The following is an 18,909-nucleotide window of genomic DNA, read 5'->3' as shown; positions in this document are numbered from 1 at the left end:
AGACTTTTGAGATATGTTATAGAATGGCAAAAGGAAGATATTGAGCAAAAAAAATTTCTACTAACATTTATTCCGAGATTTACCCCTTTTTTCTCCTTATTTGACTGTATTATTTCTTGTTTTTTTTTTGTGATGTGAATTTCTCTTATACTTTTAAAACTTAATTAAAACTGAATACAAAAAAGGTTTTGAGAACGCAAATAACTAAAAAGTTTCAGAATTATTATAGCACCTTACTACTTACTTACTAGCCCAAAAAATTGTGATTTTTTTTAGTGATTTTCGATAGGCTGTATCTCAGTAAAAAATGATCGTATCATGACAAAACAAAAAGCATGTGAAAGCTACATTCATCTAGTTTTAGGATTTAAAAACTAAATATTTTATTTCTAATGGTAAAATAACTAGATCTGGAATTATTCAAATACCAAAATTTTCCAAATTTGTTTTGTTTTTACTTTTCTCTAAAAAATTTAGGAACAGTTTTTGCGAAAAAATGATTATCATTTTTAGAAAGGCTATTTATTTCGCTTTAAAATTCTTTTTGTTTCAAACTTCTACGATTTTTCTTATACTGCAAACCAAAAACCATAGTTTTGACTTTGACTATCAATATCTCAACAACGGATCACCTTATAGAGAATTTAAGGATACATTTGAAACTAAATTTAATTCTCTACAAATAAATTAAGTTTACTTTGTTAAAAAAAATGTTTTCTTTCTTTTGAGATCATTTTAGAAAAGCTATCAAAATAGGCCTTTTTACGGTTTCTGAGAAAATGTGCCGCTATTTTATAACTATGGTTGATTATGAGCAAAATTAAATTCGTTTGAGTTTATTTCAACATTTTATTAAAACATACCGTTTAAATTTTAGATAAACCAAAGAAAATTAAAAGTTTTCAAAAAAAGGTAAATTTATACCGTTTTCTGATATTTTCCCTTTTTTTGAAAATTTTTGATTTTTCTTTATTTTTTGGTTTATCAGTGATGGCTACATAGACCTCTTATAATGTAAACCACTTTATTTTACAAAAAAGCCGTTAAATTAGAAACGGTAATACCAGAAGCCAATTTCAAGTGCTGTTTGAGTGAAACGCATTGCTACACTCAAGAAACTCTTACAGGAGAATGGGTCAATATGGGTCTTTTGTTTTAACACCATAAATAGTATATATCATGAGCTATAAATTAATACTAAAACTAACAAGAATAATAAGAACATTGTAACTTAAGGTGAGACATTTAAAAGAACATAACAGCATAAGAGCAAAAATTTGGAATAAATCCTACGAAATCTCTAGATATAACGATTTTTCTGAAAGGTGATGGCTGGCTACTGAAGATGGCCGGAATTAGGCAACTCTACCCTACTTATAAAATTCCTAAAAAAAATTAAACTTTTTCTAATTTTGATCAGTAAAAAGCTTTAAAATTTCAGTTACTTTTACCAGAGCAAGTACGTGCGACCCAGTCGTCGTGAAAAAAATGAGTGTTCAATGTTTTAAAACCTTGGGAGATAGACCCTTACCATGAATTTTACTATTGACTCCTCTACAAAAATTTAAAAAATTGACATATTCTTTTGCCACCTTAGTTTTCACAATCACCGTTAGATGGCGTAAGTACCAGTTACAAACTTTTTGTGAAGTTTATGTTATGATTAAAAAATGTAGAGCCCATGCTGGTAACAAAACACATTATTTGTATAATCGCCAAGGCTTTAAATAGAATAGAAGAGTCAATGTACACCTAGGTGTATGAGTAATATTTTTTTTTTTCAAAAAATGATACAGTAATTATAATTACTGTATCATTTTTTGAAAAAAAAAAAAAAATATAGAAAAAGATGAAAACAATATTCTAACACAACATGAATTTAAATTTGCTTAATGGATATACTTTTTTTCTAGCATGTACGATTTAATAATTTAAACAAAAATGTAGGTATAGTAATTCACCCAATTAGTTGGTATTCGATTAAAATTTTCCAAGAAAAACAACATAATTATTCAACTAACAACGATAAATAAAGAAAAAATTTCATTAGTAACCCATTAAAACTGTCCTTATCATAAATGTGAGCATTTCAGTATATTCAATTCACGTATTAAAGAAGTGATAAGAACTTACTGTACCTTCCTTTAGTTTTACGACATTTTATGCTATAAAATATAAGAATACCATTTCTACTTAACCTTAACCGTGATGGCTATCAATTCTGGAGTCTTACACTTTGAATATAAACTTTCACTATAAAAACTCTAGATTAAAGTTCTAACAATATAGTTGTGTTTCAAATGCAGTAGAAATGATATCCTTTATTGTGTTTACCCTTTTTGTGCATTTCTTGGGAGCTGAAGAAATTGTCGATTGGAAAAATGTCCCACCAAGAAATGTCGACGATCGAATAACAGCCAATCCAAATATCGATGAAGTTTCTTCGGAACAACAAGGACGCATAACAAATGGAAAAGTTGCTGAACCAAAACAATTTCCCTATCAAGTTGGACTATTGCTTTATGGAGATGAAGGAAAGTCATGGTGTGGAGGAACACTTATTTCGGAACAATGGATTATATCGGCAGCACATTGTGCTGAAGGGTTAGCTTTAATTAAATACATTTTTTAAGAAGAAATTTAAAGTGAAACTTCATTTTTGATAGAGTCAATAGTGCTGATGTATATTTGGGAGCTACAAATCGAACTGATCGTTCTGAAGCTGGACAACAAATAGTTAAAGTAGAAAAGGATAATATTATTGTTCATGAAGCATGGGATCGGGAAAGATTACTGAATGATATTTCTTTGTTTAAATTACCAAACGCCTTAGAATTGAGTGGTAAGTTTAATCTTGAAAGATGGGATGGGTTACTTTAAGTATAGACAATTTCAGATTACATAAAACCAGCAAAACTCCCAGAATCAGGAGATACTTCAACGTACCAAGGGAAAAAGGCAATAGCATCAGGATGGGGACGTGATAGTGATTGTAAGTGGATGAATTTTGAAAAGAAACCCAATCAAAATTTTGGTATTTTTTAATTTTCAGCTGCCAGAGGAGCTTCTGAAGTACTTCGATGGATTGAAGTTCCAATTATGGCCAACAATTTGTGCGGGATTTATTATATGGGAAATATTAAAGATACAAATATTTGTATTAATACGAGAGGAAGAAAATCAACATGCAATGGAGATTCTGGTGGTCCTTTAGTTCTAGCTGATGGAAGTGATACCTTGATTGGGGCAACATCATTTGGTATTGTTTTTGGCTGTGAAGTTCAGTTTCCTGGAGTATTTACAAGGATAACATCGTATTTGGATTGGATAAATGAAAAGACTGGAGATTCTAAAAATGAATAAATATTTCAATCAGGGGAATATTTTAAAAGGTAAAATTAATATAGTTTTTGTGAAAGTTAGTTCCACTTTGAAAATTAAAAAGAACTTAAAGCAGATATTGAGAATTTTATTTTTGTTTTTTTTAATTTTTAACCAAAGAAGACTGCGAAGGCTTAGGAAACTATTTAAAAAAATGGGTGCAAAAAATAACAGAATTCTAAAGAAACAATAATTTGCTTAGTGTACGTTCAGTCGCAAGGCCGTATTTTGACGTGATAACGTCTTATCGATTAACCCCGGCTGCATTCCCGGTTTTGTTAGCAATGTGGTATAAATTGCAGTTCAAAATTAAAATTCAACTATTAGAGATATAAAAATCTATTATAGCTTATTTGAAAGGTTAGGTACATGTATACTAAACGTGATCACATAAAAAAGATTTTTTTTTAAATTCCATCATTAAATAGGGTAAATAGGGGTAAAATGAGAAGTATCGTAATCTCTGTTTTACATTTCGACTTGCTTGGCTTTAAAAATGTAGGTGTCGTACAGATATGATTGAGACTTATAATTAAAGCCGAAATGATAAGCTTTCCGATGATATAAATTTTATTGTAGGTTGTTGTATAAAAAAATTGATAAAAGGGTGATGGAAGAAAAAAGTTTGATTTTTTTTTATAAAAATTAATTGGATTTATTTTTATCAAAACCCGGAAAGTCATTTTAATATAAATATGATCAAATTACTTAACTAAGTTATAAAATTGACCTATTTAAGGAGTAAGACCTGAAGTTTCTTCAATCCAATCCAAATATGAAGTAACTCTTGAAAAACCAGCTGGATATCCAATTTCACAGCCATAAGATGATCCATATGAAGTAACACCAATTAGCGTATCGGTTCCTTCAATCACAAGTGGACCACCCGAGTCACCATTACAAGTTGACTTGTAAGTTTGCTTTGTTCCAATACAAATTTCAGTAGTTGGTCGACGTCCATAATAAACTGCACATGCAGCATTTGAAATAATTAATGCATCAGTCCATTGAAGAGATGATGAAATTCCAGAACTACCTAGATTAATAATGACAATTTAATTATCCTTATAGTAATTTCGCTTCTATAATGCTTTACAGAAGCAACAGTAGCATCTGTAAAGCGTTATAGAACCAAAATTGTTTATAAGGTAACAAGCTTCAGAAGTTTGTATACAAAAACTTACTATCACTAACACGACCCCATCCAGAAATTATTCCACTTTGTCCCGTATACAATGGAGCATTACCTGTGAACTTTGGTAAACTGGCAGGCTTGATGTAATCTTTTATGGGAAAGGTTTATATTAAAAGTGCTCTTTTTTTGTACAAAATCTTACCAGATAAAGTTATTGCTTCTGGTAATCGAATCATAGAAATATCATTCTCAATTAGATAAGGATTATACTTTTCGTGTATGAAGATATTGTTGGAAGATCCCGGAACAGTTATAACAACTTCTCCTGTATCTCCATTTGGTTTACTCCTTAAACCACCGAGAATCACTTGAATTTCATTTACTCTGAAGAAGTCATAAATTTAGTACAAACTCGAAATTTGGACAAATTTCTTACCCTGATGTACAATGTGCTGCAGTAAGAATCCATCTGACTGAGAGCAAAGTTCCACCACACCAATAATTTCCATCGTCCTGAGCAAGTAAAAGTCCTACTTGATATGGAAACTGCTTAGCAATTGCAGCTTCACCGTTTGTTATGCGGCCTTCAAATACATCATATTTTTGAAGAAACGGTTTTGGAATTTTCGTGTCAATGAAATTTGGGTTTAATAAAATGCTTTTAAGTGACCCAGTCACGTAAGTAGCCAACATAAGAAATATCACAACGAAGAAATTCATACTGTAAAAGGTCTTAAATTCACTTGTTCGATTCAAAAACTGATAATACAATGCGTGGTTTTTGAGTGATATCGGTGAAATTGTTTAATACATTTTATTTATTTATTGCAATGATAAGTCTAAAGTGTGCTTGAGTTCAATTGCTATAACAGAATATTTTGCTGTTCCATTCAAGAAGTGGTTTTGAAGAGCTTATTTTGTCAGTAATCCGGCCAATATCTTATCTCTAAAAAGTCCATTTCTTTTGTAAATTTAATGAATTTTTTTTTTTTTTTCTAAACGTAGATTCATAAATTTTAGTCTGATTTGATTCTGTTCCTCATCTTGACATGTTTTGTCCCAAGAGTTTCATTGTTTAGAATTTTGTTTTACTCAAATTAAAAGAAAACAAAATGAAATCGAAACCATAACCGGCTACTCGAACGTTTCTATACAAAAATGTTCGTTGAAATCGGTTGAATCGTTTATGAGAAAGTGAGAAATCAAGAAAACGGTTTTAGGACAGGTATTGTTCTTTTTTTTATATTTCTGTCTATCATTGTAACTACGGGTATGTATGTATATTTTCCTTAAGGTAGTGTCTAAAGAAACAGTTTATCTATGGTTTATCTATTGCATGCCTTTCAAGGTATATAGGTATGGTTGCCACTCTTTAAAATTCATTTATTGATTTTTTTTTTTAACTTTGCGACTCAGCTTGAATAATTGAGAAAAAGGTTGGAAAGCTATTTTAGAGGTTTTAAAGGTTTTTATATAAGAATTGTACCTATTTATAAAATCCATCGCTCCCATATCAATCTTGTTTTATCAAGATCGTTAAAGCTGGAAAAAAACAACTTCACAAAAAAAAAAAAAAAAACAACAATTTGATTTGTCATATGCATTCAAAAAAAAATTCAAAATTTTATAAATAATTTGTTGGCAAAAAAGTTTTAAAATAAAATTTTTTAACTTTGGTCTCTTCTTACTTTCCCAATAAGAACTGAAGTTTGTTAATGTAACATTTTCATTGTTTTTCACCTTATATCTTTATATATATATATATTTTTTTTTATATTTTGTTAATAAATAGTTAACTACAATTCATACTTTTAAATGTAAGCTACAAACCTGCATTAATTACCAGAGAAAAAAAATCAAAATTTTTTTAAATCCAAAAACATGTTTTTAAAAATTTTATTTTGAATTTCTATTCAAATGACATACATAAATGCTTTAGCATAAAAAAAATCGTCGAAATTGAATAAGTAGTTTAGGGAAAATCAGATTTAAAAAAAAGTGTCTATAGTATGTACCATTAATAAAGATTTTCTAAAAAAAAAAATGTTTGATTGTAGAAAAACCACGTGTGATTTTTTTAAATAAAATCGTTTGAGCCGTTTTTAAGAAAATTAAACTTTTCCAAAATCGGTATATGAAATATGACAAGCAGGTAGATACCGTTATTTTTGGTAAAAAAAAATAATTCCGAAAACCCTCTTGAGAGTCGCCAAAAAAGGTACATACTAAGTTTGATGGTAATCGCGGTCCATCCGTTGAACGAACTCGCGGGACCCACTTTTTTGCATTCTCTATATCTTAACATAAAGTCTGAATTCACAAACGCATCACTCACGTATTCCATCGTATCGGAAAATTTCTTCGGTTCCTGAATAAAACAATCACAAAATCCGATTGTGGTGACGATTTTTATAAAATTTTCCATTACGGACGGATTCCGTGATTATTTTTTTCTGGAATCTTAGCAAATTTCCGATACGAATGGAATTCATAATAAGGCGAACTACCTTGCCTGCACAAGTGCAAAGCACCACGTTTGCACCCAGGATTTATGTAGAAAATAAGTTTAAGTAGGTACATATCAGCAAAAAAAGGGACCTTCAAGTTCAAGAACTAAAATTTCTTATTTTTTTTTTTAGTAATTTTTTGTATGTACCTACTGTCCTTATACAACTTTTCAAAAATTAAAAACAAAAAAAACAAAAGTAAAAAATTTTTTTTTAAGATGTTCAAATCTATCAATAAATTCAAGCAAAATAGTTGTAAACCTTTTGTAAGTGTAATCTTGCATTCTGAGTTTGTGTCACTTCTAATCTTCAAACAGGCTACATGACAAGATTTGATTTCAGACATAACATGTGGAATAACTATGGAATATTTTACTAATGATCAACGGTGTACATGAATTTAAAGCTCATTAATTTCATTATCTTGCAAGCCATAGAAACTCTGAGATACTGAGATATTTACAGTCACTGTGGTGTATGTGTAACTTTTTGTCAATGAAAAAAAAAAAGCTTAAAAATTAACATTTAATTTTACACTTACATGCTTAAGTAATTAGCTGCATAGGTAATAAATGTCTAATAAAATAAATTTGGTTTTACCAGAATATTTTTAAAGAAGACTTTAGCCATCGATACCATATAACCCTAAGTAATATGTGCATGTGAAGGAAGGAAACCACTCACGATAACCCAAAATAATTATTTTAGTTTCTTTTTAAAATTACAAATAACTATCATGTTATATAGATTGGCTACCATGACTTAATCGTATTTATGACCACCTAATTCCATAAATCTAAAAACTCTAATAATTACACCTGATAAGCTAATCCTAAGACATAATAAAAACTTGCTTGTTTCTGTCTATTTTTTACTTCATAAATAGATTAACAAAATGCTCACGAACTCAGTTCTTTATTTTAAAATCAAGAAATGAAGTTCCTCATCGCGATCGCGTTGCTAGCTTGCACAGTTTCTGGTCATTATGATTGGGAACATATTCAACCCCGAAATGTTGATTATCTTGTCCGAACTCCACCAAGAGGAAAAGTAATTGAAGGACGAATTACAAATGGAGAACCAGCAGCAGAAAAACAATTTCCCTATCAAGTTGGATTAATGCTTTATTTGAATGCTGGTAGAGCTTGGTGTGGAGGAACATTGATTTCAAACCGTTGGATATTAACCGCAGCTCACTGTACCGATGGGTTTGTAGTGATAAGGAGTATAATTTGAAAATTCCGTCTTATCTTTGGATTTTTTTTTGTGTCCGATGATTTAGTGTTAACGGTGTTGATGTTTACTTGGGTGCTACAAACCGAACGGATATGACCGAAGTCGGCCAACAAATCATTTATGTCAGCAAAAAATACGTTCATGTTCATGAAAAATGGGATACAAGTCAATTGGTCAATGACATTTCCGTTCTTAAACTTCCAGTTCCAATTGAATTTAATGGTTTGTAAATAAAATTAAAAAATAAAAAGATATATTTGAGTTCTTTCACTTTTCTAGATTATATTCAACCAGCTAAATTGCCCAAAATGGGAGAATCTTCACTCTACATTGGCGAAAAGACAATCGCTTCTGGATGGGGTAAAGATAGTGATTGTAAGAGTATAATGACAAAAATGTTGAAATTTCGTAAACTTCAATTAAAAATCTATGTTTATAGCTGCCAAAGGTGTAACTGACATCTTGCGTTGGGTAGAAGTACCAATTATGGCTAACAATGTTTGTAGCCGTTACTATCAGGGCTCTGTGAAAGATACAAATATTTGTATTAGTACAAAGGGAAAGAAATCTACATGTAATGGAGATTCTGGTGGTCCTTTGGTTTTGAATGATGGCAGTAATACAGTTATTGGAGCTACCTCATTTGGTATTATTTTCGGTTGTGAGGTAGAATTCCCTGGAGTATTTACCAGGGTAACATCCTACTTGGATTGGATTAAGGAAAAAACTGGAATTTCAAATGAATAAATTAGCAGTGTTTGAGTCAAACTTAAATTATTTAGCCTTATTGCGAAATTTAAAAACTATATTATTCACCTTAGCTCTGATTTTTCAATCGTCAGTTAGACTATCAGAAGAATAAATGTCAATATAAAAAAAACTTTTATTCCTAGGAATAAGCTCTATCTGAGGTTTATCTGACTATTGAAAAATTGACCCTTAATATAATTTACTTAAATTAATTTTCCCAAAAATTAAGGGAAAAAAGAGCTTTCCATTAACTCGCATTTTCACTTTTAAAAAATTTCGACAAATGAGAAGGAATGCAAATAAATTATTTTTAGTGGAATATTTTAACAAATTCCATATTTTTATGCTTGAATATGTTTCCAACTTCTTAAAATAAAGAACAGAAACATTTTTAGTTTTGTAGTTTTTTTTTTATTATTTTTTCTGTTGTTTTCTGTTTCTTTTTTTGTTTTATCATAGTACAGTGGAATCTCGCTAACTTGAACACGTACTAAACCAGGCTTGTTCAAGTTATTGGATTGTTCAAGTAACTGGAACATTTAAAAAAGTCTTCGTTTTTGTATGAATTCAATTTGTTTTATAAATTAATGTAAATGACACAAAACGCAATCACAAACGTAGTTACTACATTGAGGAAATTCAAATTTCTGTTGAAAAAAATTGCATTTGTTCAAGTTATAGATCTTCAAATATTTTAATTGTTCAACTTATAGAATCAGCAATACAAAAGTTGAAGAAAATAGCATGTTCAAGTTATTGGATTGTTCAAGTTATCGTATCTTCAAGTTAGCGAGAGTCTACTGTATAATAATTATAATAATGAATAATAATTCCTTTTTTTTTTTATGTTTTTCCTTTAGAAGGACTTAATCTAGGATGTCTATTATCTAAAAAAAGAAAATTAAAAAGTTTTCCATAACGTGACCCTTTAAGAGTATTGAAATTAAATTAAATTAAAGAGAAAAAAAAAACAGAAACAGATTTCGTGAAAGGTGTCTGGTTGTTTTTTTTTTTGTGGATTTTGTTTCTTTTTTTTTTTTGTTTTGGGGTAACAATTGTAGGAAGTCTTAACAAATAAGTTCATTCAATTGTATTTATTACTCTTTATTTTGTTTTCGACATAAAGAGTTTTTGTTACAATACATTATTAAAAAATGACTTTCTTTCGGATATGGGAGGTATACAAACACCTCGTTTACTTCCAAGGCCAAAATATAGCTTAAAAAATTGCTTAAAAAAACAAAAAATCATCTAAACAAAGTTGTTAAATTTAAAAATTACGTGTTAATTTGTTAAGTTACATGTGAGTGATAGAGTTTCATTTTTTTTAAATTATTTTGTTTTATCAGTGGAAGTGTTCGTGTTTTTTTGTTTTTTTTTTTTTTTTTTTTTAATAATTATATCCGCATACATTCATATAAGTTAAAAATTAAACAAAGAATTTTTTAGTATTTTTGTTTTTTATATAGACTTTGTTGTAGAAAATTGAGAATATTTTTTTCGCATACTAGCTTTTGCCTAGAATAAGTATTTGTTGTAATTATTTTTTTTTTTGTATTTATTTTCGCTTTTTCAGTTATTTTAGTTTTTTTTTCAGTTTTGTTCGCGCGTGCCCATTATTTTTGTTTTTCGGTGTAAGAAATTTTGTCAGCTTATTTATGAACAAAAAAAAAAAAGTAGAAAAAAAAAAACAAAATAAAGTATTGTAAGTTATTTCATTCATTTTTGTATTTTTTTGGGCATTTAATTTCACGCAGTAGTTGGAGAGGGTGGAGGTGAGGATGTTGAGTTCTTCGAATGCCTTAATTGTTGTAGATAGTGCCGTTGTGTTGGTTTATGCAAAGCAAGCTGAGCCAATGCATCATCGACCGAAAACCATTGACGTTTGCGGCCGATGCTTCGCGAGTCTTCCCATTCTTCTAGTTCTTTTGTAACGGTCATGACAAAAACTTCTGTACGATGCATGTGATCTCGATTCTGAAGAATATAAGGATATCATTAATTGAGGAAAATATAATTAAATTGAAATAAATTTACATCGAAAACACCCAAACATCGACCAAGTTTTCCAACAACACCAGCTTCTTCGAGTACTTCTCTGACAGCAGTTACAGATGGCTCTTCTTCGGGCTCAACCCCACCACCTGGGACAATCCACATTTCGGGCCGCCTTGAGGATGTCACCAATAGGACCTTAAATGTATAAAAAATATATGTGTTTAGTGAGTTTAAATTAATACTTAAATTAAGTCTAAATGGAAATAAATAATACTGGTTGAGATTTGGATAGGTACGAAAATTGATATACCATCCATCTATCAATCTGCGGGAAAGCTAAAGCTCAACTTAAGCTATGGGGTTGAAAAAATGAATGTATATGGAAGGAAGTTGCACTGCGACCTTTAATGTCTATTGCACCCTTTCTTGAGGTTTTTGTAAAAGCATTTACAACATCATTATTTCAAACAATAAAGGTAAGCGCTCTTAACAAAAGAAATCGCTTTCTGGGTTTGTGTTTGTTTTGCATTGCAAAATTTCAAGATATCGTGTGTGAAGATCAGAATCCTTCTAAAATAGATTTTTTTTAGTTTCCAGTACAGTGTTTCGCTTTTTACTTGCGATATAGGTACTATAGGGCAAGTTTAGGATTCGTAAAAAAAATCGAACTCGAGATAACAATTTTACATAACATTACGATGATGGAGAATGCCAAAAAAGTGGGTCCGGCAATTCTGTCTGTCTGTCCGTCTGTCTGTCTGCCTGTGTGTACCTCGAGCTACCGCCTAAACTAACAGAGCGATTTCCTTCAAACTTGGTATTTAACAGTTTTGGGTAATTCCCTAGAGGACAAATTAAAATTTTTTTTTTAGGACCAAAACTAACGGTACCTGTCATATAACGGAAATAGAAAAGTTAATTTTTTTCAAAAACGGCTCTAACGATTTTGATTAAAATTTTTGTGTGTAGTGTAGCACATAAAAGCTTCCTTTTGAAATAAAAAAAATATTTTTTGAACCGTTATTAACGGTACCTGCCATAGAACGGTTTTTTTGATTTATGAATTTCTCGTAAACGTCAAAACATATTTCGACCAAAATTTTTGTACAGAAACATTTAAACTATATCGTTATTTAAAAAAATTTTTAATTTTTCAAAAAACACATTTTTAAACTTTTAAAAAATATTTCAAAATTTTTTTTTGAAAAATCAATTTTTTGGAAACGGGTTAGTAAAAAATTTTGAAATTCCGTTTTTGTGTTTAAATTAATTATTTCTTCAAAATGGCATACCAACTTTTTTTTTCGAAAAATGTAGAAATTTTTTATATATAAAAAATTATTTTTTTTTAAAACGGCTCTAACGATTTTCGAAAAAAAAATTTCTAAAAATTCCTTTTTATACAAGAAATAAAATGGCATACTTAGTTTTTTGTAAAAGATCATTTGAAACGGTATTTAATTATTTATAAAAAAAGATTTTATTTTTTTTGTGTCACTTATCAAATTCCGTGAAAATATCAAATTTTCCCTTATTTAGTTCAATAAAAAGCTTTAACATTAGAGTAACTTTTACCATAAGAGCAAGTACGTGCGACCAGAGTCGTGCAATTTATTTTATTGATATGTGGTGCCACATTGAATTACAAAATTTACATAATTACAAAATTAACTTTCAAAATCAATTTGATAGTGAAAATTCCACCTAATTTATTTGAAGCTTCTATTTTTTTCAACCAGCTGATCTAGTAATTGAAACCAACTTAATCGAATAATACAGAAGAATGAGGACATATGTATGTAGTTTGCGAATCATTTGCTAGTAATGCTCGCGAATTAGATAAAAGTAGTAGTAGTAATCAAGGGGCACGGTATAGTGCCCATGCCCAGCCAAATTCTCTAGCAACTTTGGCTCTACACCCTTATTTACAGGAAACAACTCAGGCCGTTTTCGACTCCCCTCTAACTTCCACATTAACGACGCTAGATTTGTTGAGCTGATCAACACTAAACTCCTCACAAAATTTCAGCCTCTTACGATGATTAGTTTCTGAAATATAGGGCATCAAAAATCCCAAAAACCGTAACTGACTGACTGACTGACTCACTGACAAATCATCAAAATTATGGAGAACTTCCCGCTATGAAACTTGAAATTTTACACGGTGATAGGACTTGTGGTGTATACAAAGGGACAAATTTGAGATTTTCAATTCAGGGGGCGTGGCATCCGCCCATTTCCGCTGAATTTTCATCAAATATTATAGAGCACTTGTGACTGTCGTAGAATCTTGAAATTTGGTAGAATAGTAGAGATGGTAGTTAATACAAAGGAAAAAATTTAAAATTTGAGAATTTAAGCCAGGTAGCAAATGCAAAAACATCAGCATTTAACAAGCCTCAAAATGTAGAAAACCACGAAACTTTTCGCCGCTTTCTGTGATCAATTCGTCAAACCCAGACAGATCACCTGAGTAAAGCAGATAAGTGGGAGAGTTATGCCCCCTTGTCATTAAGTTAGTGCCGAATAAATCGAGAAATTAAAGCGAATATGCCCTGAGTATTTAAGGAAAATTCTTTATTTCTTTTCTGTGGTCAATCATATTGCCCTTTCTTGTTAGGCTCGCAATACTACCTTACATGCAAAGCATTATTAAATTTCTTTGAAGCATAACTTTTTACGAAAGTTCTTTTAAAAAGTTCTCTATTTAAGAATTCGACCTGTATAGTTATCAGGAATAGTTGTTTTCAAAAGAGATGAGTTGAAGCGATTTACTCACAATTGTTTCATCTTGAATTATGGCAAAATTGATATAGAGGAAACAAAAGTCGTTACAAAACCTGGTTCATTTATTTGTGATTAGAAAGATAAAATCTTTTCACTGATCAAAAATTAACAGAACAGTACTCATGTCTTACATTAGAACAAAAAAAATTAGAAAATATAAGCCTAGACATGTAATACCTTTTACAGATCTTGTTTGTGAATCAAGACATTCTACAACTCTCCTCCTCTACACAACCAAAAAGGAACAATATAGGAACACCTATCGCTACATGCAAACTAATGCTAAGGCAGGACGCTTTAAAGAAAACCAACCTCAGATGGACTCAGCTACTAAACAAATATGGCCTTGTATAGACTTGAAACGTTCAAAGGTTTTCTTGAATTTAAACAGAATGCATATTAGCTCCACCATAGGTGTTCTTACAGGACACTGTCTAATAGGTAGACACGCAAAAAGAATGGGCGTGTTCTCTAACGATTTCTGCAGAAGTTGCATGGATGACGAAGAAGAGGAAACTGTTCAACATCTTCTGTGCACCTGCCCTGCTCTCTCGAGTAGAATAAAACTCCATCTAGGAGAATTCTTCTATGAATACACTAGCGATCTAGTGAAAACGGACGTTAAAAGTCTATCTTCATTCATAAGAAGCTCCGAGTGGTTCGGCTAGTGAGCTCCAACTTTCTAGTCTTTTGTGGTATCACAATGGATCCATAAGGGTCTAGGTTAGGTTAGGTTAAATGGGCTGACAGTTGATCTTGTTACCGTCACACTTAGATCAATGTAGATCCCTTGTGATACCCTGAAGTATTGTAACTTCATGAAAAAGTGATAACCTATGAATGCTATGGTTGTTCGAGCCATTTGGAGGACTTTACAAAGTTCAGTAGGCTATTGCCTGAAAGTTCCGATAGTTCTTCTAATTCATTAAAGAAGTAGTTTCCTAAGAATTTTTTCCTAGTGCGACAGAGTGCTGGGCAGTGACAGAGGAAGTGAACAGTGTTTTCCTGTTCGTCCTCATTGCCGCAGCCTCTGCATAGATCATCCGTACTAAGCCCCATTTTCTTTTTGTGGTATCCTAGTAGGTTATGTCCCGTTAAGACGCCTATTAGGGATCTTAAGGAAGGTTTACTAAGTAGTAAGATCTTATTTGATTTTTTCTCGTCGAAGTTCGGCCATAGTTTCCTGGTGTGACCGCAGGTTTCTAGGAGGTTCCATCTTTCATTGGTTTTTTGTGAAATATTGTTGACGATATTTCGTTTTATTTCACATTGTGGGATTCTGATGTTATGGTCTATGAGAGAGGAATCAAGAACTGAGCCCTCCCTTGCAAGCTCATCTGCTTTTTCGTTGCCGAACACATCACTGTGGCCGGGAACCCAGCAGAGTCTTACATTATGCTGCATACCAAGAACCCTAAGCTCTTCGCGACAGCAAGAAACAAGCTTTGACTTGATTAAGGTGGCAGAAATCGCTTTTATTGCCGCTTGGCTATCAATGAAAAAGGTGATGTCAGCAGGTGATATCGCCATCATGGATATTTGTTTAGCAGCATTTTTTACTGAAAATATCTCGGCTTGGAAGACACTGCTGTGATCGGGGAGCCTGAAAGAACTGGCAAGGTTAGGGTTTTCTGAGTAAAAACCTGCACCAACCCCAGTGTTCATTTTCGAACCATCAGTAAAGATGGCGATAGTCGACTCATTTGAGAAAGGTACACTGTTTTCCCAATCTTGTCTGTTAGGGAAACTGACATTAAAAGACTTGTTGAAGTCTAAGTAAGGGGTCATGTAATCTGTACTTACGTTGTTGCCAACGTAGTTAGAAAGGATCGTGGTATGGCCGTTTTGACTAGTATTCCAAATGTTGGTTTGACTGAGTCGTAGGGCGCTGTTTGCTGCTATTTCTTGTACAAATAGATCTAAGGGAGTGAGATTAAGGATTGCTTCCAGCCCTGCGGTTGGAGTGGACCTCATCACCCCCGTAGTGCTAATGCATGCTGTTCTTTGTACTTTGGTTAGGGTCTTCAAGTTCGTGGATTTCTCCAGAGCTTGCCACCAGACTAAGCTGCCATAAGTCAGAATGGGTCTGACAATGGCGGTATACATCCACATGATTATTTTAGGATTTGGTCCCCAGTTTCTGCCATAAGGGTCTAAGGTCCATTTTCTTCACTCGGAGTTGAACAAAACTTGAGAATTTTTATATTAAAAGTTCTCAAGTTATGTTCAACTCCGAGTGAAGAAAATGGACCTAAGTGTGTCGGGTAATTTGCCTGACAACCACTGCTAGCTAACCTAACCTAAGACATTCTAGTAGTAGTAGTAGTAACTTTATTGAGATTTTTTGTATAAATATGTACACAGTAATGTAAATTTATAGATACATTCTAGTAGTAGAATTATCGACTTCTGACGTTTAATTTTAATAAAAAAAATTTCGAACCATCTGTCAAAAACTAAAGCCATAAGTTTTCCATAAGTTTTCATCCGTCGAGTGCGGTTGCGAGCGCACTCGTCGGATGAAAACTTATGGAAAACAACAACAATTGACAGTACCTTCCGACTCCATCCGCCAATTATAGTTCTGGCTTAAGTTTTCATCCGTCGAGTGCAGTTGCGAGCGCTGTTTCCCTCCGTTTCATCCGACGCTTCAGTCAATTATAGTTCTGGCTTAATTGTGTTTTCGTTTGGTACAAAAATCAATTTATTTTTTGATCTAAATCTGTCAAAAAAAAACAATTTTTGATCTATTCAACTACAATTAAGTAGTCGAAACAACAGTTTTTTGACAGATTTAGATCAAAAATTAAATTGATTTTTTTACCAAAACGAAAACACCATAAGTAAGTACAGTTGAGAATCTGTTTTATGATAACAACAAAACAATGACTCTTTTTTTTCAATGACGCAGCATTTTACTAAAAATTTAACATTGCCTTATTTTAACTCGAAACGAGTTTTATATCAATAAGGCATAAACATTCCATTTCCCATTTGTTAAAAAGCAGATGCAGTGCAACGACTTGGTAAGTAAGTATTAATTTCCATAAATATTTTCTTGCCAGTCCACCTGGCACCGGACGTGTGCAACTAAGTGCAGGTGGTGTTACTTTTGGTCTTTTTTATGTGTGTGTGGGTGTGTATAGCAGATATCCATCCAGCATTAGAAAGAAAATTTCAATTCGCCGGCCGGTATCAATGCACACAGCCCTGTATAATATGCCTTTTTCTAGCTGTCAAATTAAAAATTTTGACAGCTCTCAAGGGAACTCCGCATGTTTTCTTGTTTTTTTTTCTACAAAACTTTTTTCCAAACTTAAATTAAAACAAAATAAAACATGAATTTATGAAAAATTATTCTTTAAGGTGGAATCAAAATGGCAAACTTTCAAATAAACATACGATTTCGAAGAAAAAAAAAAACTTGACATATTTGCAAAGGAAAAAAAAAGTAATAATCAAGAGCATTCGCACTGTTTGTTGTTGGGTCTCTGACTCACCTCCGTTTCGGCGTCGGAACGAACGCATATGCATGCGGCACGCCTTCGGAATCCATCCTTATCGTAGATTCGAGTTGAGTTTGGCTTCTCTTTAACCATTTTTTCTGCTGTCGCTGATTGATTAAGAAAAATTTACGAGAAAAAAAAATTGATAAATTCGTTTTTGCGAGGATTCGTAGCTTGATGATTTTATTTAAAATGGTTTTGTGGCCAAGAAAATAGTTAAAAAGAAAATGTTGCACAATCGGTGGCAGAGCGGCGGAGGAGGCGACTTTGACGACAACGAAGAAAGATGATGGTGGTGGCTTCCTTTTGAATGTTGTTGCTGTTGCCGTTTAACTTATTGTTGTCGAATGGTAAACATGTTGATTTGCGAGAGAAATTCGAAATTCCACACGCAAAAGGCAAAACGTATGAACAAAAAAAAAACTCGTGTCCCGTTGCTGTTATCAGAAAGAGCAAACGACACAACCAACCGTCGGAAGAAAGTTAAACTTAAAAGTTAAATTTTCTTTAAAAATAAAGTATGTTTTTGCTTTTTGTTTTAGCTGTGAATTATACACATTTTCCGGTATTTCGCTTTTTTTTCTTCGTAACGAGTCCAAATCGAGAGATTATTTTTTTATTCAAGTTTTTTGTGTCGCGTCAGAAACGTCACACATCAATTCACATTTTATGCAAAAAAGAAAAACATATATTTGTCTTTTTCGTTTCGATATATTCGTCCCTAAGACAAATTTGATAAGAAAGAGATAGAAAACTGCACGAATATTATTAGAGCGAATTGGAACAATGCAAAAATATTTTAGAGAAGAAAAAATTAAAAGAAATGGCGAATTCGGACTTCCGATTTTTTTTTTTCTACTGAAGAAATAAAAAAAACGTCGCTTTTTCTTCGAGATGGATTTTTTTTTTCTTTCGTTGTTGGTAATTCCTTTTTTTTTTCTTCTTCGAATGGTTGGATTATTAGCAACAAAAACTATCTGATTGTTTGAGATGTTGAGCAAAATTCCATTGCTGCAGATTTTTGTTTTGTATTATTATTTGATTGTATTTTATTTACCGGAGAAATCTAATAGGGAAGGGATCCGCTCCGAATTTCTTCGCTAGTTGCCGAATGGAGATGGACCGAAACCGGACAACAATGGTTGCTCAACTCGAAAATTAACATAACAAAAAAAAAAAAGAAAACAAACAACAAATGTCATGGAAGTGATGCCAAACTTAACATAAAATGCATTCATTTTCATACTATTATTTTTTGTCCTTTTAAGTTTTCGTACACAATTTAAAAAAAAAGGCAAAAAGAGCCCGTGTTATTTCATTTAGCCGCAGGGAAAAAATTACATTGGCTAAAAAAGTGAAAAAGTATCAAAAAAAAAAATATTTTCACTTTTATACTTTTTCAAAAAGTGGTGTATGCAGTTAAAAGCCTTTAGGTCATTGTAGGCCTTTAAAGGCTTGGCCACACCGGAGGGTATGCGGTAGAGGTACGGGTAGCGGTAACGATATTTGTATGAAAAAAATTCCACATCTGAACGTTGATATGTCAGTTTGGAATTTTTTTCATACAAGTACCGTTACCTCTACCCGTACCGCTACCGCATACCCTCCG

At 32.0% G+C, this 18,909-nt stretch overlaps 4 protein-coding genes across 6 annotated transcripts; 2 read left to right on the top strand and 2 right to left on the bottom strand.

Moving 5' to 3' along the window:
- The first annotated feature begins 1,937 nt into the window (after nt 1-1,937).
- On the top strand, nt 1,938-3,460 carry LOC129909263 (brachyurin-like). The gene is made up of 4 exons (XM_055986326.1): nt 1,938-2,604; nt 2,667-2,842; nt 2,897-2,992; nt 3,053-3,460. Exons 1-4 carry the CDS (start codon nt 2,312-2,314, stop codon nt 3,361-3,363), a joined length of 876 nt encoding a protein of 291 aa, XP_055842301.1. The 5' UTR covers nt 1,938-2,311; the 3' UTR covers nt 3,364-3,460.
- Nucleotides 3,461-4,069: 609 nt separating this feature from the next.
- LOC129909264 (brachyurin-like) lies at nt 4,070-5,350 on the bottom strand. Its single transcript, XM_055986327.1, has 4 exons — nt 4,953-5,350; nt 4,719-4,900; nt 4,566-4,664; nt 4,070-4,417 (listed from the first exon to the last, which is right to left on the bottom strand). Exons 1-4 carry the CDS (start codon nt 5,234-5,236, stop codon nt 4,116-4,118), a joined length of 867 nt encoding a protein of 288 aa, XP_055842302.1. The 5' UTR covers nt 5,237-5,350; the 3' UTR covers nt 4,070-4,115.
- Nucleotides 5,351-7,919: 2,569 nt separating this feature from the next.
- Nucleotides 7,920-9,033, top strand: LOC129909265 (brachyurin-like). Its single transcript, XM_055986328.1, has 4 exons — nt 7,920-8,231; nt 8,306-8,481; nt 8,539-8,634; nt 8,699-9,033. Exons 1-4 carry the CDS (start codon nt 7,957-7,959, stop codon nt 9,004-9,006), a joined length of 855 nt encoding a protein of 284 aa, XP_055842303.1. The 5' UTR covers nt 7,920-7,956; the 3' UTR covers nt 9,007-9,033.
- Nucleotides 9,034-10,009: 976 nt separating this feature from the next.
- LOC129909266 (diphosphoinositol polyphosphate phosphohydrolase 1) lies at nt 10,010-18,478 on the bottom strand. 3 transcript variants are annotated; one of them, XM_055986330.1, is made up of 4 exons: nt 18,358-18,478; nt 17,295-17,407; nt 11,047-11,202; nt 10,010-10,986 (listed from the first exon to the last, which is right to left on the bottom strand). In XM_055986330.1, exons 2-4 carry the CDS (start codon nt 17,391-17,393, stop codon nt 10,759-10,761), a joined length of 483 nt encoding a protein of 160 aa, XP_055842305.1. In that variant the 5' UTR covers nt 17,394-17,407; nt 18,358-18,478; the 3' UTR covers nt 10,010-10,758. The 3 variants fall into 3 exon arrangements, with proteins under 3 accessions (XP_055842305.1, XP_055842306.1, XP_055842304.1); XM_055986331.1 differs by having other exon boundaries at nt 17,295-17,633; nt 18,358-18,461; XM_055986329.1 differs by lacking the exon at nt 18,358-18,478 and adding an exon at nt 17,856-18,054.
- Nucleotides 18,479-18,909: the final 431 nt, after the last annotated feature.

The sequence above is a fragment of the Episyrphus balteatus genome, chromosome 2, assembly GCF_945859705.1.
Source record: "Episyrphus balteatus chromosome 2, idEpiBalt1.1, whole genome shotgun sequence".
In the NCBI taxonomy this organism is placed as follows: Eukaryota; Metazoa; Arthropoda; class Insecta; order Diptera; family Syrphidae; genus Episyrphus; species Episyrphus balteatus.
The sequence above is the reverse complement of the archived record's forward strand: the minus strand, read 5'-3'. Positions and strand labels throughout refer to the sequence as shown.

Bases quoted from the DNA above. Each gene is read 5' to 3' on its own strand.
- LOC129909263 (XM_055986326.1), top strand. From the start codon at position 2,312: ATGATATCCTTTATTGTGTTTACCCTTTTTGTGCATTTCTTGGGAGCT. The intron at 2,605-2,666 runs GTTAGCTTTAAT...CATTTTTGATAG, and splicing joins GCAGCACATTGTGCTGAAGG to AGTCAATAGTGCTGATGTAT. The intron at 2,993-3,052 runs GTAAGTGGATGA...TTTAATTTTCAG, and splicing joins ATGGGGACGTGATAGTGATT to CTGCCAGAGGAGCTTCTGAA.
- LOC129909264 (XM_055986327.1), bottom strand. From the start codon at position 5,236: ATGAATTTCTTCGTTGTGATATTTCTTATGTTGGCTACTTACGTGACT. The intron at 4,665-4,718 runs GTAAGATTTTGT...TTCCCATAAAAG, and splicing joins AGAAGCAATAACTTTATCTG to ATTACATCAAGCCTGCCAGT. The intron at 4,418-4,565 runs GTAAGTTTTTGT...TTATTAATCTAG, and splicing joins ATGGGGTCGTGTTAGTGATA to GTAGTTCTGGAATTTCATCA.
- LOC129909265 (XM_055986328.1), top strand. From the start codon at position 7,957: ATGAAGTTCCTCATCGCGATCGCGTTGCTAGCTTGCACAGTTTCTGGT. The intron at 8,232-8,305 runs GTTTGTAGTGAT...CCGATGATTTAG, and splicing joins GCAGCTCACTGTACCGATGG to TGTTAACGGTGTTGATGTTT. The intron at 8,482-8,538 runs GTTTGTAAATAA...TCACTTTTCTAG, and splicing joins AGTTCCAATTGAATTTAATG to ATTATATTCAACCAGCTAAA.
- LOC129909266 (XM_055986329.1), bottom strand. The intron at 11,203-17,294 runs GTGAGTCAGAGA...TATACATTTAAG, and splicing joins GTTCCGACGCCGAAACGGAG to GTCCTATTGGTGACATCCTC. The intron at 10,987-11,046 runs GTAAATTTATTT...TATATTCTTCAG, and splicing joins GATGTTTGGGTGTTTTCGAT to AATCGAGATCACATGCATCG.